General features: G+C 35.2%; 3 protein-coding genes across 3 annotated transcripts; 1 reads left to right on the top strand and 2 right to left on the bottom strand.

Moving 5' to 3' along the window:
- Window positions 1-167: 167 nt before the first annotated feature.
- Window positions 168-4,389, top strand: LOC113328565 (oligopeptide transporter 4-like). Its single transcript, XM_026575645.1, has 6 exons — window positions 168-677; window positions 954-1,051; window positions 2,364-2,927; window positions 3,020-3,272; window positions 3,363-3,545; window positions 3,631-4,389. The coding sequence occupies exons 1-6, from the start codon at window positions 168-170 to the stop codon at window positions 4,243-4,245; spliced, it is 2,223 nt and encodes a 740-aa protein (XP_026431430.1). The 3' UTR covers window positions 4,246-4,389.
- LOC113328566 (pentatricopeptide repeat-containing protein At4g21065-like) lies at window positions 4,344-6,253 on the bottom strand. Its single transcript, XM_026575646.1, has one exon. It carries the CDS (start codon window positions 6,251-6,253, stop codon window positions 4,478-4,480), a length of 1,776 nt encoding a protein of 591 aa, XP_026431431.1. The 3' UTR covers window positions 4,344-4,477.
- A 1,107-nt stretch (window positions 6,254-7,360) lies between these two features.
- On the bottom strand, window positions 7,361-8,323 carry LOC113328562. The gene has a single exon (XM_026575640.1). It carries the CDS (start codon window positions 8,321-8,323, stop codon window positions 7,361-7,363), a length of 963 nt encoding a protein of 320 aa, XP_026431425.1.
- Between the last annotated feature and the right edge of the window lie 9,976 nt (window positions 8,324-18,299).

Raw genomic sequence — 18,299 nt, forward strand, 5'->3', positions numbered from 1 at the left:
ATATAAGTAAGTCAAGTTACAAAATACCCCTTATGTAATTTTGATATTGAGAACTTTTCAAATATAAAAAGGTGGTGGTGGTGGTACAGAGTACTAGTATCACACCAAGAAAACAGAACAACCACCCAAACTCTCTCATTTTCTCTCCGAGGAAGAAGAAGAGAAAAATGGGAACATTAGATATAGAATCATACCCAAAACCACACAAGGAAGAAGGCGTAGATGAAGATGAATTATCACCCATCGAAGAAGTTAGAATGACAGTAACAAATATAGATGATCATACACTACCAGTATGGACATTTAGAATGTGGTTCTTAGGAATCCTCTCATGTGGTTTACTATCATTTCTGAATCAATTCTTTGCTTATAGAACTGAACCATTAGTTATAACACAGATTACAGTTCAAGTTGCTACACTACCAATTGGTCATTTCCTGGCTAGGATATTACCAGAGACTAAGTTTCATATACCAGGTTTTGGGGATAGAGATTTCTCATTGAATCCTGGTCCGTTTAACATGAAGGAGCATGTTTTGATTTCGATATTTGCTAATGCTGGGAGTGCTTTTGGGAGTGGTTCTGCTTATGCTGTTAGCATTGTTAATATCATCAAAGCTTTTTATCACAGAAATATCTCTTTTCTTGCTGGTTGGTTGCTCATCATCACTACCCAGGTTGATCTGTTTGATTCCTCTTTTTTCCTGTCTCTGTTTTTCTGAGTTAGCTAACATGCGCTTACCTGTAATTTCTTAACTTATTATTGAAATTTGGAGATTCCAGAGCCATGGGTTTTCTCTAATTAGTTTGATTAAAGTAAAGTTGAATTAATTTTTTTTTGGGTTTTTGTATTTTTTTTCTTGAATTTGGACTGATTTTTTCATTGGTTGTTGATGTTCTGGTCGGTACATACTAATATGCGGCTGTGGCGGTGGTGGGTGGTGGTGTTGCAGGTTCTAGGATATGGTTGGGCAGGGCTACTAAGGAAATATGTGGTGGAGCCTGCTCACATGTGGTGGCCCAGTACTCTAGTTCAGGTCTCGCTTTTCCGGTATGTTTTCATTTTCACTCCAAATTTCTAGTAATATCATTTTCTGTATTAATTTAGTTTTCAATCCATTTTAATGGTTAATGTTAAATTTTAGAGTCTTCTCTAACTCACACCTAACTTTACCTTAATTGTAGTTTTCTTCTTCCTAAATAATTGTATCTTGTTTGTGTATTCGTTCCTCAAATGATAGTTTAAATGTCATATTGGTCATTTTCACCAAAAATCAAATATCATGTAAGTCAGTTTTCCTGTAAATATCATGTCATTGAGCAAAAATTTCAGAATACGATAGTAATAGAAATAGACTAGTGCAACTGCAAGCCATTTCTGGTTAAAGTCTAACAAAACTTGGATTTGATAGAGATGTTTGGATTACCAATAGTGTACCGTAGAAAGAGATCTTTAACCACAAAGTAGGTCACACATAGTTGCTTAGTGGTAAGAGTGATTATTAGCATAATGAAGCAGACAAAACCCCAATCAAGGGCAAGATTACTTTTATGTGGCCTCACCTCCAGCCTCACATGCCAAACTGTCATAGTCTTGAGACTGAGACTCCTCTTGTCTTAACCTCTTCAATGGCAATATTCAACTTATTCTTTAGTGGACCATTTGGTCCTGACTACTCATGAAAGTCTTAGCCAATGGTCTGTATAAAGGATTTGGTTTTGAAGGGAGCAATTACGACAGCTGCTCTCACATGGTTAATGGAGGATGATGATGGATTATGGGCTCTTATACTTTATAATTGTTTTTCCCACACATGTGGGGAGGAGGAGACAATTGTTTTGGGATTTGAAATTTGACTACTCTGTATTGCCTTCAAGATTTTGTTGCATACTTGCCATGGTATAATTGGTGATAGAATACTTCTTTGATTTTGAATCATATGGAGTCTTGGGTTGCTGCCTGGTCACATGTGAATCTCCTCTTTGTTGCTTTTCTCACATGTGAATATGAAAACACTGCACAAGTTCTGGATATACTTGTCTTACATGTATTGCTTGCTTCAAGGTGACTCAGTTTTCAAAGTTATGTGGCAGAAGAAAAAAAATATGATGGGTTTTGCATTTCACTGACTGAATGATTGGTTTTGCATCAGAATTCAAAACTGTTATGAGTTTACTAACAGATCTCTGAAATCAAGTAAATTTGTAAAAAATGAAATATTGGGATAGTTTTCCAAGTGAATATGACTGAGTGTCAGTTAACCTTTCTGAGTGTACAAATGAAGAAATTACAGAATTTGCAGCTTGGTTGCAGTAGTTTAATTCAAGCTTGAGAGTTTGAATTATGGTTTGTATTTTCGCAGGGCACTACATGAAAAAGATGAGGGAAGAACATCAAGAGCAAAGTTCTTTGTGATTGCACTAGTTTGCAGCTTTGTGTGGTATGTGGTTCCTGGTTACCTGTTTACGACTCTGACGAGTATCTCATGGGTGTGTTGGACATTCTCAAAATCAGTCACTGCGCAACAGCTTGGTTCTGGCATGAGGGGTTTAGGACTTGGGGCGTTTTCACTTGACTGGTCTACTGTGGCTTCATTCTTGTTTAGTCCTCTCATATGTCCTTTCTTTGCAATCATGAACGTTTTTGCGGGTTATGTGATGATCATCTACATAGCAATTCCATGTGCATATTGGGGTTTCAATTTGTACAATGCCAAGACATTCCCTATATTCTCCTCACACTTGTTCACTGCTAAGGGAGAGATTTACAACATATCGGCTATTGTGAACAACAAGTTCGAGATTGATATGCCCAAGTACCAAGAACAAGGCCATATCAATTTGAGCATGTTTTTTGCACTCACTTACGGATTCGGTTTCGCCACCATTGCTTCCACCCTTACCCATGTGGGTTTCTTCTATGGAAGGTAATTCTATTTTTTCTTACTGAACCCTGAATCTTGAATGAATGTTTTTTTTACCACATGTTATTCATTGATGCAACTAATTGAACCTGCAGGGAGATCTATGAGCGATTTCGATTGTCGTATAAAGGTAAAATGGATATTCACACAAGGTTGATGAAAAGGTACCCGGAAGTACCAAACTGGTGGTTTCACGTCCTTCTTGCCGCCACAGTTGCCGTTTCCCTTCTACTATGCACGGTCCTGAAAGATCAGGTGCAAATGCCATGGTGGGGTCTTATTTTCTCCTGTGCACTTGCATTCATTTTCACTCTTCCCATCAGCATTATAACTGCAACGACAAACCAGGTAACTTCCACTACCTACATTGTTTTCTGGGGTGTGCAGCATGAATGATATGGATAAGCAGCTAAACTTGTTGTGCAATTTATCTTGCAGACACCGGGACTAAATATCATAACAGAATACGTAATGGGTATAATCTTACCTGGAAAACCAATTGCGAACGTCTGCTTTAAAACCTACGGGTATATGAGTATGGCTCAGGCCGTTTCTTTCTTAAATGATTTCAAGCTGGGTCATTACATGAAAATCCCACCAAGATCAATGTTCCTGGTTCAGGTACCGAATGCTTTTCTGAAGTACACTGCAGTAGCTCAATGTAATTCCATATCTGACAATTTTATTTTCAAATTACCCGAATCAGTTCATAGGAACCATCATAGCTGGAACAATCAACATTGGAGTTGCATGGTGGCTGCTGACTTCTATAGAAAACATATGCCAAGATGATCTCCTACCACCAAATAGTCCATGGACATGTCCGGGCGACCGAGTTTTCTTTGATGCGTCTGTCATTTGGGGTCTGGTTGGACCGAGGCGCATTTTTGGTCCACTTGGGAACTATCCAGCTCTCAACTGGTTCTTCCTTGGTGGTGCAGTTGGGCCAATTTTGGTTTGGTTCCTCCACAAAGCCTTCCCCAAGCAATATTGGATTCCCTTGATTAATCTTCCAGTACTTTTAGGAGCAACAGCTTCAATGCCACCTGCAACAACTGTGAACTACAATTCTTGGATTCTGGTCGGAACGATTTTCAACTTTTTCGTGTTCAGGTACAGGAAGCAATGGTGGCAGAGGTACAATTACGTTCTTTCGGCTGCCCTGGATGCTGGAGTTGCTTTCATGGCTGTTTTGTTGTACTTCTCGGTAAGCATGGAAAATAGAAGCTTGGATTGGTGGGGTACAAGAGGTGAGCATTGTGATTTAGCGAGATGTCCGACTGCCAAAGGTGTCATCGTTGATGGTTGCCCCGTTTATTGATTTCTCGTATCAACTGTTCATAGTTATTAATAGATGCAGTATAATAATATCTTCAATTTGGATTTCATTGTTAATCTTCATTGAAATCTTATTAATCTACTAAGCAATTTAAAGTGTGGAATTCACTTTACCAGTTCACTATAATTGAAGTCTTTGATCCAGCTGCTAATAAACCCAATGCAGCATCAATTGAGAACGGACAATAGTTCCAACTGAAACCCAAATAGCAGAATCACCAAAAATCTTTGCATGAACACAAACCATCTCTGAAATGGTGAAACCGGTTTCGATCCCTCACCACAATTTCTCGTTCATAAACCTTAGAAATGAACTTCGTGGCACCGTGACAATCAGTGCAAACACGCAAGTTCTTGACAATACGGATCATTGTCCTTGGTGGTGAATTCAAAAGAGAGAAAGCAATAGCTAGCTTTTCACTATGCCTATTTAATGTATCTTCCTTATCTTCTTCATCAATATCAAGTAATACATCCGACGTTGTAGCCACAAACCCAGCCTTTTTGATTGCTCTACCCATTTCATCCACCATCTTATAAATATCTTCATACTGATCATGTGATTTATCTCCTGCAACAAACTCGTAAATCTCATTATTAAGCTCAATCATGGTGCAGCCAGGGACCTTCTTAATTCCTTTCTTCTCCATCACTTTCCGAATTTTAGTTTTCTTCTCATATTTGAACATCTTTGCATAAACATTTGACAGCAGAACGTAGTTCGACCCATGCATTGGCTCATCTCCAATAAGCCTTTTGCTGATGCTCTCACTAAGCTCTAGCTCACCATGTGACCTGCATCCATAAATCAATGATCGCCAAATTACTGGATTTGGCTCAATGGGCATCTCTTGAACAAACTCCAGCGCCTTACTAAGATGCCCAGCACGACTAAACATATCAACCATACACCCATAATGCTCTATCTTCGGAACAATTGAGAACTCATTGACCATCGAATCAAAATAACTGCAACCTTGTTCAACCAACCCAGCATGACTACATGCTGTAAGCATCCCAATGAAAGCAACTCCATCTGGTTTCATCCCAACTCCCCTCATCTCATCAAAGAAATCAACCGCTTCCTTTCCTCGACCGTGCATTGCTAGACCCACGATAACCGAAGTCCAAGAGACAATTGTCTTCTCGTTCATATTCCAGAAAACTTCAATAGCTTCATCAATATCACCACACTTAGCAAACATATCAATCAGCGCATTACAAAGTTCCTCCGACCTTGGAATACCTTCCTTATCAATGTAACGCTGAACCCATTTCCCCAACTCAAGCGCACCCAAATCTGCACAAGCTGAAAGTACCGAAACCATCGTAATCTCATCAGGCCGAACACCATCAAACTGCATTTTCCTAAACAGCTCCACCGCTTCAGTCGACCTACCAAAACGAACATACCCACCAATCATCGCACTCCATGAAACAGCACTTGACTTTGGCATTTCATCAAACATATTACGTGCAAACTCAATCCCACCAGCACAACAACAATACATATGAACAGTAGTGTTCTGCACATAAAGATCAGTATCAAACCCATACTTCACAACAGCCCCATGAATCTGCTTACCCAAATTCAAACCCAACAGCCCTGCAGACGCCTTCAAAAGAAACGGATACGTAAACTTATTCGGCTTTATCGAGTAACGAAGCATACGATTATAAGCAAATATTGCATTCTGTTTAGTATGATTAGTCTGAGCATAAGCTCTGATGATTGCATTGAAAAGGAATGTGTCATACAAATGAGTTTCTGCTTCTTTGGAGAACACAAATGAAGCTGCGTAATCAATGTTATTAAGTTCTGAACAAGTTGTAGAGAACTTTGTCAGGACTAGTGGGTTGTTATGAAGACCTGATTTGAGAAGATGTGAATGGATTTGTTTGAGTTTGGAGAATGTGTTGCAGAGTTGGAGAAGAGATAAGCAATTCTGTTCTGCTTCTCTTCTGTTGAAAGACTGTATGAATCTTGACATTTCATACTAAGCAGAATTCAAAGAGAAAATTCCTAATTCTATACGGAGAAATACTTTGGGCGGGTTTTCGGTGTTTGGTTAAGGGGTACTCCTTGGTCAAGCCCATCACATTAGCACTTTTATCGTGTTTTCTTTTTCGGCTTTGCTACACACCGATACGGTGTGCACTGAGAGGAATCTGACGGTCCCTAGTGCAGCGTTCTGAGCATCAGGAGGGTGATGGGCAGGCAGGGGCCCACCCCCTCTCACACGGTGCCCACCACTATTTTGAAAATTCGATGCATCTATCATTTTCCTTTCCTTTTTAATTATCCGATCTTTGTTTCTGTAAAAGAGGTACTCAATTTCTTATTTGGACTAAAATTAAAGTGATGCAAGGAAGGCACCCTTTTTCGAGATACAAGTTAGTAAAAAATATCAAAATTTGTTTGTTTTTTTTTCTTTTTCTTTGATATATTAAAACAATGATCACTAGAACTACACCTAACCTCTCCTACGAGAGGAATCCTAAGAACCATCAAGCTACTTGATATGAAAGAAAGGTCAACTAATAAGATAATGTCACCTTCGATTGGTTCATCACACAACTCTAGCATATATAAAATGTATTTTTTTTCCTTTTTATGAAACATAAGGGGTAAGATTTTATTAAAAAGAGAAAAAAATTGTTACAACACTTAACCCACCACTCAAGTCCTACCCGTCGACTCAAATCTGACTATCTTCTCATACCCGAAAAACAACATTCCAATTAAAAATCGGATCATTCACGGTAATGAATCTAAACCAATTCTTGATAGAACCCCATTAAAGTAGGGTTTAATATCAATCCTCGATTTAATTAAAGTTAGTCACTATTTTATAAGGTTCAAAAATACTTCCCTATTTTTGTTGCGTCACTTCTAGATTCGGTCACTAAGAGCATCGGAAGGTCAAGGTCATAAATCTGGTCGAAATGTGCCATATGACCATAATGATCAGTACACCAGACCAACACTACAACAAAATCAGCAAAACAACCTTTCCATATTTAAACATTAAGCAAACAACAAAGACCAAGCCAGATTTTCTGCTAATTCAAAACACACTCTAGACAACGGTAGAAGCCTATCTCTGCATATTAATAACATCCTTCGATAGTAACGGAGTAATAACTGCCTGAGATATTACCTCCCACTGATATGAACATTTATTCTTGCGAGCATACTTGTCTACAACATCAGCATCTCCATTACACACTCTATTTACATACCTTACTTGAACTTGAAGATTATTATACAGACCAATACTCTCTGAAATCAGATGTTGATCCTCCCATCTTATATGATTCACCTGATTCCTTTGAACTGCTTCTATCACTGCTTTGTTGTCACCTTCCACTTGCACTCTACTTATGCCCTTACTTTGAATCCATTTCAATACCATTAGTAATGCCATAGCTTCTGCTTGGTCGATGTCTCTCACATATCCTGTGCTGGCCACGGCGTCCAAGAGTTCTCCTACATGATTTCGCAAAACAATAAAAAACCCAGCATAGTTAGAGTCTACAGTATAAGAAACATCAAAATTAATTTTTATCCAATCAGTAGGAGGTGGCTGCCAACGAGTGATAGTAGTGTTCATATGATTATTATGATGACTAATATTATTAGTTCTATTATGAATGCAAATGTTATGTAAACTGCAAAACTTGATTATCTGGTGGACAATAGACTGGGGGGATTGAGTTTTTCCTTCAAACAGCTTTAGGCATCTACTTTTCCAAATGAACCACGTGGTGAATACTGCTAGATTCATAAGATGATGTCTGCTACTTATTGATACTAAAGAAGATTTATCTATCCAAGAGTGAATCCATTGTGTAATATCTCTGTAAACCATAGCTTCCTGAAGAACATCAGTTGACACCCAAGACCAAACAGCTGCAGCAATAGGGCATTGGAGGAAAAGATGAGATATAGTCTCCATACTATTCTGACACTGAGGACATTTAGAATTCTCTGATATTCCCCTTCTTTGGAGTTTTAATGCCACAGGAAGAATATCTTTTATCAATTTCCACATAAACATTTGACATTTGTAAGGAACTTCTAAATGTCAAATTAGCAACCACATCTTTTGATGAAAATTTGAAACCATGAGCTGATTCCGTTGCACCAAAATAGCCTTGTATATCGAATTTATTGTAAACTGTCCATTTTTCGTTAAAGACCAACGAATTTTATCTATCGTTGGTTGAGAAGGTATTCTGATATTCTGAATATCCTGCAGTTGAGTGTTAGAACATTTGTGTTGCATCTTCTCCAATCTCCATCTTCTGGAAGCATGGTCTATGTAATCAACAACAGTATTGTCATTATTTTGCACATTTAGAATTTGAAGATGATAATCCTGTTTTGAAACTGCACCAAACCGTTGACCTTATATGTTGATCTTCTTTCCATCACCAATCTCCCAAATATGATATCTGCGAATCCAATATAATCCCCTCTGTATTCCATTCCATATCCAAGTACCCCGCTGCCTCACTGTACCATATAGAGGATCAACATTAGGGAAATATATGTCCTGTAAAAGTTGCACCCACTTAGCATCCTTTTCATTCAGCATACGCAAGCAAATTTGGATAATAAGTCTTCATTAAAAACTCTAAGATTCTTAAAACCCAAACCTCCAAATCTTTTCGGAACATTTAACTCCTTCCAACCAATGAAGTAACCACCCTTGTTTGATTACTTGTTCCACCAATAATTTCGTTGCATCGATTCCATCTTTTTTATAATTTTATATGGAATATACATATATCACCAACTCCCTTCCTCCCTGTGACTTTAATACAAACCTTACAAAAAAACTACAGCTCCATGCTTTACTCAACTTAACTTCAGTTTCAATCACAAACATAGAAATTCAATAATCTGAACAATTTGAACTAAAATATCAAACTTAATTAAATCCTCTACTCCATTAAACCCATATGTAATTAATTCCCCAAACTCTTAATTTCAACTTCTACATCTTCTCTAAACAATTCTACGAAACCCTAATTCAATTTTGGGAAGAACACATAAAACCCTAACTCTCTGATTCTTCAAATTATTTCTTAAACAACTGTACAACATCAATCAATCGAATACCCTTTTTCTCTTCATCAATCTGCTACTCTAAAACCCATCAATTCTCTTCGAACTCCAAAACTAATTACAAAACTCTAACTGAATTTCATCTGATTTATTTCTTCGATCCCTATACGGCTTCCATCTCGATTTACAATCACTCTATCTTCGCCTTCATCAATTTAAACTGCTAAATCAACAAACTCTCTCAATCGAATTTCAGAATCGCCAAGAGCGAGAAAACAGAAGAAGAAAAGAAAAGAGAAGAGAAGAAGAATGGAGAATAAGACAGTAAGAAGGAAAGAAGGTCGAGTTTATCTGTTCGACTTGGTTAGATAATACCAACGAATGACATGTTCATCTAGATAACCGTAGCCACCCGGCTAACTGCGAAAAGACTAATTTTCCCTTCAAACAAGGTTGATGATATCATCTTCGTCCGATATCCGAATGATACGTTGGAGTAGTCCATTCCGCATAACTTCTCGAGTACTATCTAACGATACTAGTTTCATATCTAGTTCGTTGTTAGATTAATTTCTATTAATTAATGTTCATGTTAAGCTAATCGAGCAATTATCGGCTAAGACGTCACTTGACTAGTCTAATAGCGTTGACGATCTTGAGGGTCTTTACATTCTCCCCACCTTATACATTTTCGTCCTCGAAAATCAAACCATCCTTCTGGTCTTCAAAAAACTCCCCACCTTATAGATTAATCCCATATCTTGTCTAAGCGCAAACAACATAAAACGCACACAAACCTATATGGATTTCTACCACTAAAATTTGTGGCTCTAGGTTCAATTGACTAATTTCTATTTCAATAACATAATGGTTCTAATTACGAGGGAAAATATTCTATAATAAAGTTTCTATGTAAATTTTGGGATCTATCAGTTCACTAATGGAAGCAAGTCTCCCTTCCATGCCTAGTGATACAAGAATGCAGTTGCCCTGTCTAGGTTCACGACGCCTGACAATGCCTACCTACGTAACAAGTATCACCCGAACACATCAGAATTACCAACCTCACTATTCCCCAGTGCTGGATTATTTAAGTGTCCACTTATTATGACTAATTAATCTCTAAATTCTATTGTAACTGGTTTAATTCCGATAAATTTACTTCGTAAAAATATATAAATATAGTTCACATCATTTTAAGCAATGAAGTCATCAAAATTTTATTTTATTTTTATTTGTTTATATATTTTATCAAATATAAATAATCCAATTTCAATTTAACGTCAATCAATAATATCTGATACTTTTAACCTTGTTGTAACACTACCATCTATAAGTTTTAGATCATGTATTATTTAAGAACAACTTAATGTTATTACCATTATCCAGTGTTACTGTTATTATTTTGTTTCATTATGTGACTTGATATAAGTAAATAACCTCTAACAATTTTTCGTAGTCCTTTGGTATTAATATTTCATTATTGTTATTACATCTATTTCTTATTTCTTAGGCCGAAAACTTAATTATAGTTGATCATGACGCCAAGTTCAATTGTATTATATACATATTTGATTTGATCTAACTTTATTTCCTTAAATTTTATATTATTGCTAAGTAATCCTTAAGTTGCACTATTAGTATAAATTACATTTTGTTATTACTATCTAATACTCCCTCCGTTTCACTTTAGATGATGTTTTTGTAGTTTTCACGCAGATTAAGAAATGGAGAGATATAGGAAAATTTTCCATCTATATCCTTAAGAAAAGTCTTCAAACATTAATTGCTATTAGTGCACTTAAAAATAAATTTATAATTCCAAGACAAAATGTTAGGGTGTTATTGTAAGTTTTGTGGAAAAATATGAAAACCTTCAAGTATTGTGGAACAAAAAAATAACCCTAAAACATCATCTAAAATGGAACGGAGGGAGTAATTATTATCTAAATGATATTCACAATAACTCTAACCTCTATAGTAAATGTATTATATAGTATTATTATTTGCTTATCTTATCGAAACTAACTGTCTTAGTTGTATTATCATTTTCATTATTGCTTTATCAATTTTCTCATTTGATTACTAGCGTAACTAAAATATGGTCAGAATTTTAGTGATGTTACTTAGTTTAATTTTATTAAGCCCTAACCATGTAAATATAATTCTTCTTCCACGTAAAAATTGTTATAACATATTTTATTTATTCATATCCAATCTTTATACTATATCTTGTTAATTATCGGCGTTGGTAATTTAATAAAACCTTAATTTGAGTCTTCATAAAATTATAATATATACTAATAGTATTCACATTTTTCTATTGATATAACGTATCCTATTAATAGACAAATTTATTTTCCTTTAAGTCTAATTTTGTACTTAGCGTCCAAGTATTCACTTCATGTGTAAAATTTAGTGATTACTGAATCATTTGTTGAACTAAATATATCTGAGTATAAGATCGTTAACACGTTTAGTCTTTATGTTATGCATTATATGACCTCACGTTCTTAATTCTATCTGATAAGTCACATATTAACTATCTGGTTTAAACGCAAAATATATGATTCTAATTTGTTATTAATTAAATTTCAGAACTTAACCGTAGATAAGCACTAATAATTTTCCATAGCTATGTATTTCTAATCATTATTTTATCGTTATATATTTGTTAATGAATTTTAATTTAAGTTATACTCAATATAGTACTAATTTAATTTCTAACAATTTAAGTTCGTCATATCTACGAAGAAGGATCCTATTAATATACCAATTTATTTTCTTTTAACGATAATAGTACACTAAGTGTCTGAATACTATTATTATTACTTCATGTCTATTTGTTTCATTTTAAAGATTTACTGGATTAATTGTTAGCCCAAAGATAATTTCGGTACAAGATTTCTAACAAGTGTCTTTTTATCTTATATATTATATCTTCACTTTCTTAAGTCTTAACGCCTAAATAATATTTATTAACTATTTAGTTTAAATGTAAAACATATATTTCTACTTTGCCATTAGTTTAATTTACAAAGTTTAACTGTAGATAAGCGCTATTAATTTTCTATATCCGTTAGATATCCTTATTGAAATTTTAGTTAACTTAAGTTCAGTATGTAACTAATCGAGAAATGCGAACATTACTTTATCAAAATTATTATTATTATTTCTACTATCATTTATAATTACTATTAAAATTTTTATTATTAACACTGATGATCGAAGTATTATTCTAACTACTCTTACGAATATTATTAAGTCCCACCAATATTATTAATATTTATGTGATTATAAATTGTTGACCCTACGTATAAGTCAACGTTCTCAATAAATTTCTATGTGACTTTCAAAATTTATCAATAATATTAATCTCACTATTTTTTTGTATTGAATTGTCTACATGTTCATGCCTTTTAGATTAATTATTCTCTGATCCTTATTAACTAAAGTTATTGGTCTATCCTACAATTTTTACTTCATTACATAAACAAACAACCAAACAAACAAATAAATCAATCGAATAATTATTTTAATTATTGATAGCTTTTAGTGATTAAGATTTATCTCACAAACCCCAACCCAGTTCTAAACTAGTCTAGTTCACTAACTGGCACTGGCTATTTCTATTGTTTCCCATATAAGATCTAATAGTGAGCTCTGGTACCAACTTTGTAGCGCCCCCTAAGATAACAACTGACTAATCCAAGAGATTAACTAAAATAAAGAGGCACTAAGAATCTGAATCAAATACTTAAGCATCTGATTAAGGAATCTGCTATAAAACTAACCCCGCTCAGAAATATATATACAAGATCTTCTCTCAAATGGTACATATACAATAGTCATTTGGTTTACACATAAAATATACAACATAATAAACATATCAGATCATAATCAACTAAAGAAGTCAACTTCTCGGAGCTTTCACTGCGCATCTCTGATCTATCTCTGAAACTGAATGTGGGAATAATTAACATTTAACTTCTAAGTAATCATAGGCAAGGGAAAACAATAATATTTTTCCCAAGCATTAGAAAGTGATCAAGTCACTCAAATAACAAACATGTATATGGACAAACTCCTTCTTCAAACAATGTACTAATATGGTTGTGCAATCCCGAACTCGCTGATCCACACCTAATCGTAAATATGGATGTCGACAATTCCGAACTCACAAACTGCCGACCAATATATCATAAAAGCTCTAGGTATAAATGTGAAGGAGCGTATCCTATATACCACAGGTGGAAATTCTTATTTCCCATAATAATTCACGACGACAACAAAACATTACAATTTCTTTCCACACCATGGAAAGATTAACAGAACTAACAGAATAATCATAATGCAATTTAAACAAAGCATGAAATGCACAACTAGACAATGCATGAGTTTATTAAACAAAGACTTCCGTAAAAGAAATAACAATGATTACAAAAGAGTCAAATGTATTCCCACGTCTTTTGATGACAAGCCACGCCTACCTTGAGATCCACGATCCACTGGTTCATCCTTCGAATCGGTCGTTGTTAATCATACAAGCACTCTAAGAGTTTAGCCAAAAGGCTCACACAAGGCTCATAACATAACTCATACAAGTTCCGGTTTTTAAGCTAGGTGAACTACCAATGGTTCTAAGCTCATTATGGTATCTCATTATCTACCTTTAACATAACTAAGAGTTTATTAATCCAATTGGGCTGATTTTATAGTCCGTAACTAAGTCTTATGATCATCTACAACTTTGTAAAAGAAACCAAAGGCTAATCGGACCATAAGGGTCCAAATATTCAAAAAATAAATACTAGATCTAAGCCCAAGTATACTAGACTGACCCCTTTAATCTAAGTCCCAGTCAACTAAGTCACTAACGGTCAAAGTGACGGTCAAGGGTCAACTAACAGTAAATATTAGTGAACAGAGTCAAGGTCAGGTCAAAGCCCAGGGTCATTGGTCAACGAGTCAATACTAGTGACTCAGTGGGTCAAACCCGATTCACCTCGATTCGACTCAGTCAGATGGACTAAGTCAGCTAGAGTCAGATCCTGACTAGGCTGAGTGGCACAAGGCCACAACTCTTGCACAGGCCAGAGCCATTGCTCAGGCCAAAGAGCGCTAATGCACAACATGGTGCAACAATAGAATTAAAACTAAACTAAGCTCATCGAGTTACATATCACTTTAACTCTAGTTCTTACACCTTCATCTACCATTTTAACATTTCAACATCAATTCAATATAACAGTACATTGAATACAAATAACTTCACAAGTGCATTCTTAATCACAATTACGTTTACCTGTAATTGCAGCTTTAAGCTTCTACTAAAGAGATTCAACTCAACTTTTTACTCACTTCACATGTTTAGCTTATTCTTTCATTGCACTGTGATCTCATTACCCATTCAAATGCATCTCAGGCCTCCTCCATGTACTGTCATCCCTAACTCAATCACAATTAAAACTCTACAGATAACACCACCACCTCTCTAAACTTCCTGAAACAGAACAAATACCTAACCATAACAACTTCCCCTTCAGCTCTGCAATTACAACTCCAACTAAGACCACAAACCATCAATTGTACTTTTCCCATTGATGTTTCCTTTCTAATAACATAACATTCATCTAGAAATTATCTCAAACAACCCTGCACATTCAATTACACCACTACTGCCAGCACAATTGAACATTTATGCTTCTTGATAACTGACTTCAAACCCAATCCTTCACAATCTCATATTCAAAACAACCTTTATTCAGCAACCCACCTATCTTCTTTACAATCATTTCATGTAACAACAACCTACACTCAACAACACCACCATTACTCCATAACACTTCAGCCACAACAACTTATCCATCTCAACTTATTTCAGTCACCTCAACCTGGTCATGACATCTCCACCTGCAGTGCGTCTACATCTGCATTACATCACTAGCAACACCACTACACCTTAAACTCAAAACTCAATCCTTCTTTGCAATGTCATTGCAACTATTCTTAGTACCATTATCTCCACATCTGTATCACTAACATCTCTATCTCCCAGTACTCATATCCACTTGAACACATTCCCAACTTTATTCAATGACAACTACTATCAACCCTAGAATTAGGTTCATTTAAACTAAACTCATTCAAAATATAGTAATAGCACCAACTCCCTTCCTCCCTGTGACTTTAATACAAACCTTACAAACAACCATAGCTCCATGCTTTACTCAACTTAACTTCAGTTTCAATCACAAACATAGAAATTCAATTATCTGAACAATTTGAACTAAAATATCAAACTTAAACGAAATTGAAGTCTTACCCAAGAATCAATATCCTCTTGAATTGCTAATACGTTGAGTCAAATCCACCGAAAACCTAAGATAATTCTCAAACCAGAACACCTTGATTCGAACACAAAAAAGCAATTAAATCCTCTACTCCATTAAACACATCTGTAATTAATTCCCCAAACTCTTAATTTCAACTTCTACATCTTCTCTAAACAATTCTACGAAACCCTAATTCAATTTGGGCAAGAACACATAAAACCCTAACTCTCTGATTCTTCAAATTCTTTCTTAAACAACTTCACAACATCAATCAATCGAATACCCTTTTGTTCTTCATAAATTTGCTACTCTAAAACCCATCAATTCTCTTCGAACTCCAAAATCAATTACAAAACTCTCACTGAATTTCATCTGATTTATTTCTTCGATCCCTATTCGTCTTCCATGTCGATTTACAATCACTTTATTTTCGCCTTCATCAATTTAAACTGCTAAATCAACAAATTCCCTCAATCGAATCTCAGAATCGCCAAGTGCGAGAAAACAGAAGAAGAAAAGAGAAGAGAAGAAGAATGGAGAATAAGAAAGAAAGAAGGAAAGAAGGTCGAGTTTATCTGTTCGACTTGGTTAGATAATACCAACGAATGACACGTTCAGCTAGATAAGGGTATCCACCCGGCTAACTGCGAAAAGACTAATTTTCCCTTCAAACAAGGTTGATGATATCATCTTCGTCCGATATCCGAATGATACGTTCGAGTAGTCCATTCCGCATAACTTCTCAAGTACTATCTAACGATACTAGTTTCGTGTATTGTTCGTTGTTAGATTAATTTCTATTAATTAATGTTTATGTTATGCTAACCGAGCAATTATCGACTAAGACGTCACTTGACTAGTCTAATAGCGTTGACGAGCTTGAGGGTCTTTACATGTGATATGCACAAGTCTTGTGTGGAAAACTCTAATCCCTTCCCCTACAAAACAAAAGTGGTAGTCGCAGTTAAGATATAACATTGACTACATATATTACCAGACATAATACAAATCATCTTGTTAAAATTGAGATCTCTCGGAGGCGTGTTAACATACTCTTTTTAGAAGTTGCTTTTTTACTTATGGAAGTAGAAAAGCCAGAAGTTTGGTTGAGGTTTTTCTTTTCTCTTTTCTTGAAGATTTTTTTACAATTTTCTGTTTTGTTTAATCTTTTATAAAATAATTTTTTTTTTCGTATTTGCTTCTGATTTCTGGGTTACTTTTGAAGCATTTTTGGTATCCAAACACCCTCCTAATCAAAAATATAAAAATGGGATATGTGATCATACATTTAAGGAATAAATTGTGGAAAACTTACTTCGGATGCATATGAGAAAAAACTTGAATTTTTTGGGGGGTCAATACTTTTCGCAAAAGTAGCAAGACGATCATCTATATCTTGCACTATATCTTTGTATGTCTTGGAGAAGAAGATGAAGAAGAAGTAGAATTATCACAAGTTGAAGAAGTTAGGATAACAAATACGAATGATCATACACTACCAAAATACATTACCAATTGAAGAACTTAACTGAGCTCCACGTTTGCGTAGTGAATGAAATCTACTGATCTCACCTTAACGTGAAACTAATCTAGTATCTCAAAATTGGTAGAGTGAACAAAAATTTTCATAATGTAGCCCAAAATTTGTGTATGAACTAAAAATAAGAAGCCTATTTTAGGGGCTCCAAGATTTTGATTTTGAGGACTCCTATAGATTCAAGCGTCCCACATGTGGATAAGGGAATATTTCACCCATAACCAAAATACAAAAGTATTGTCTGTTACATTTATTACTACTTTATTACCCTTAAATAATTAACCTAAATCCAATTAAAAGTTAAAAACTAAACTTAAACCTAATCAATATTGCCTCTACTTCTCTTCTTTTTCTCCATCGTATCTTCTTCTTCTTATTCTTTTTTTCTTTTGTTTTTTGTTCTTCAACGACGATTAATCATCGATTCTACGCAAGTAATTACTTCATTTACGTAAGAATCGAAAAGCCACTTTTTTTTGTTGCTATTGATTGCATAAATAGGGTAGGTTTGATCAAATTCGAGATTTTGAAATAATTTCAAAATTACATAAGGTTGGGAAAATATGAACTTCCAACAGTATATGATAGTTACAGGATACGGTTGGAAAAATATAAACTCCAACTATATTTTCACCTGGGATTTTTTATGGTTGGGACTATATGGTAGTTACGGTTAGGAAAATTGGAGACTCCCAAAGTCTGTTAAATTAAGGGTACTTCTTTATATACCCCTACAAACACTAACGATACCCCCTTAGCTAATCTACCTACCCATCAAAAACATCTGCATTTCTGTACCCCCAAATATATCAACGATATATTCTTTCCGAGAAAGAGAAGCGCATTAAACTTCCAATTGCCGATATGTCAGCGGTATATTCTAACAATAAGTTTGTTGATTGCCATAGGAATTGCCCTTAAAAACTACTCCAACCAATCCTATAATTAAATCACAAACCTTGAGTTCATCACGGTATGGTTCGATCTCCAAACCTTCCAAACGAGATCCATTCCACGGTTGAGTTATTTAGGATTCTTCTTTTTTTTTTTTTTGATCAGTACGGGTTCATCTATGTTCTTCCATGACCTAA

The sequence above is a fragment of the Papaver somniferum genome, unplaced genomic scaffold, assembly GCF_003573695.1.
Source record: "Papaver somniferum cultivar HN1 unplaced genomic scaffold, ASM357369v1 unplaced-scaffold_11, whole genome shotgun sequence".
NCBI classification, from domain to species: Eukaryota; Viridiplantae; Streptophyta; class Magnoliopsida; order Ranunculales; family Papaveraceae; genus Papaver; species Papaver somniferum.

Bases quoted from the DNA above. Each gene is read 5' to 3' on its own strand.
- LOC113328565 (XM_026575645.1), top strand. From the start codon at position 168: ATGGGAACATTAGATATAGAATCATACCCAAAACCACACAAGGAAGAA. The intron at 678-953 runs GTTGATCTGTTT...GTGGTGTTGCAG, and splicing joins TGCTCATCATCACTACCCAG to GTTCTAGGATATGGTTGGGC. The intron at 3,273-3,362 runs GTAACTTCCACT...TTTATCTTGCAG, and splicing joins TAACTGCAACGACAAACCAG to ACACCGGGACTAAATATCAT.
- LOC113328566 (XM_026575646.1), bottom strand. From the start codon at position 6,253: ATGTCAAGATTCATACAGTCTTTCAACAGAAGAGAAGCAGAACAGAAT.
- LOC113328562 (XM_026575640.1), bottom strand. From the start codon at position 8,323: ATGTTTATGTGGAAATTGATAAAAGATATTCTTCCTGTGGCATTAAAA.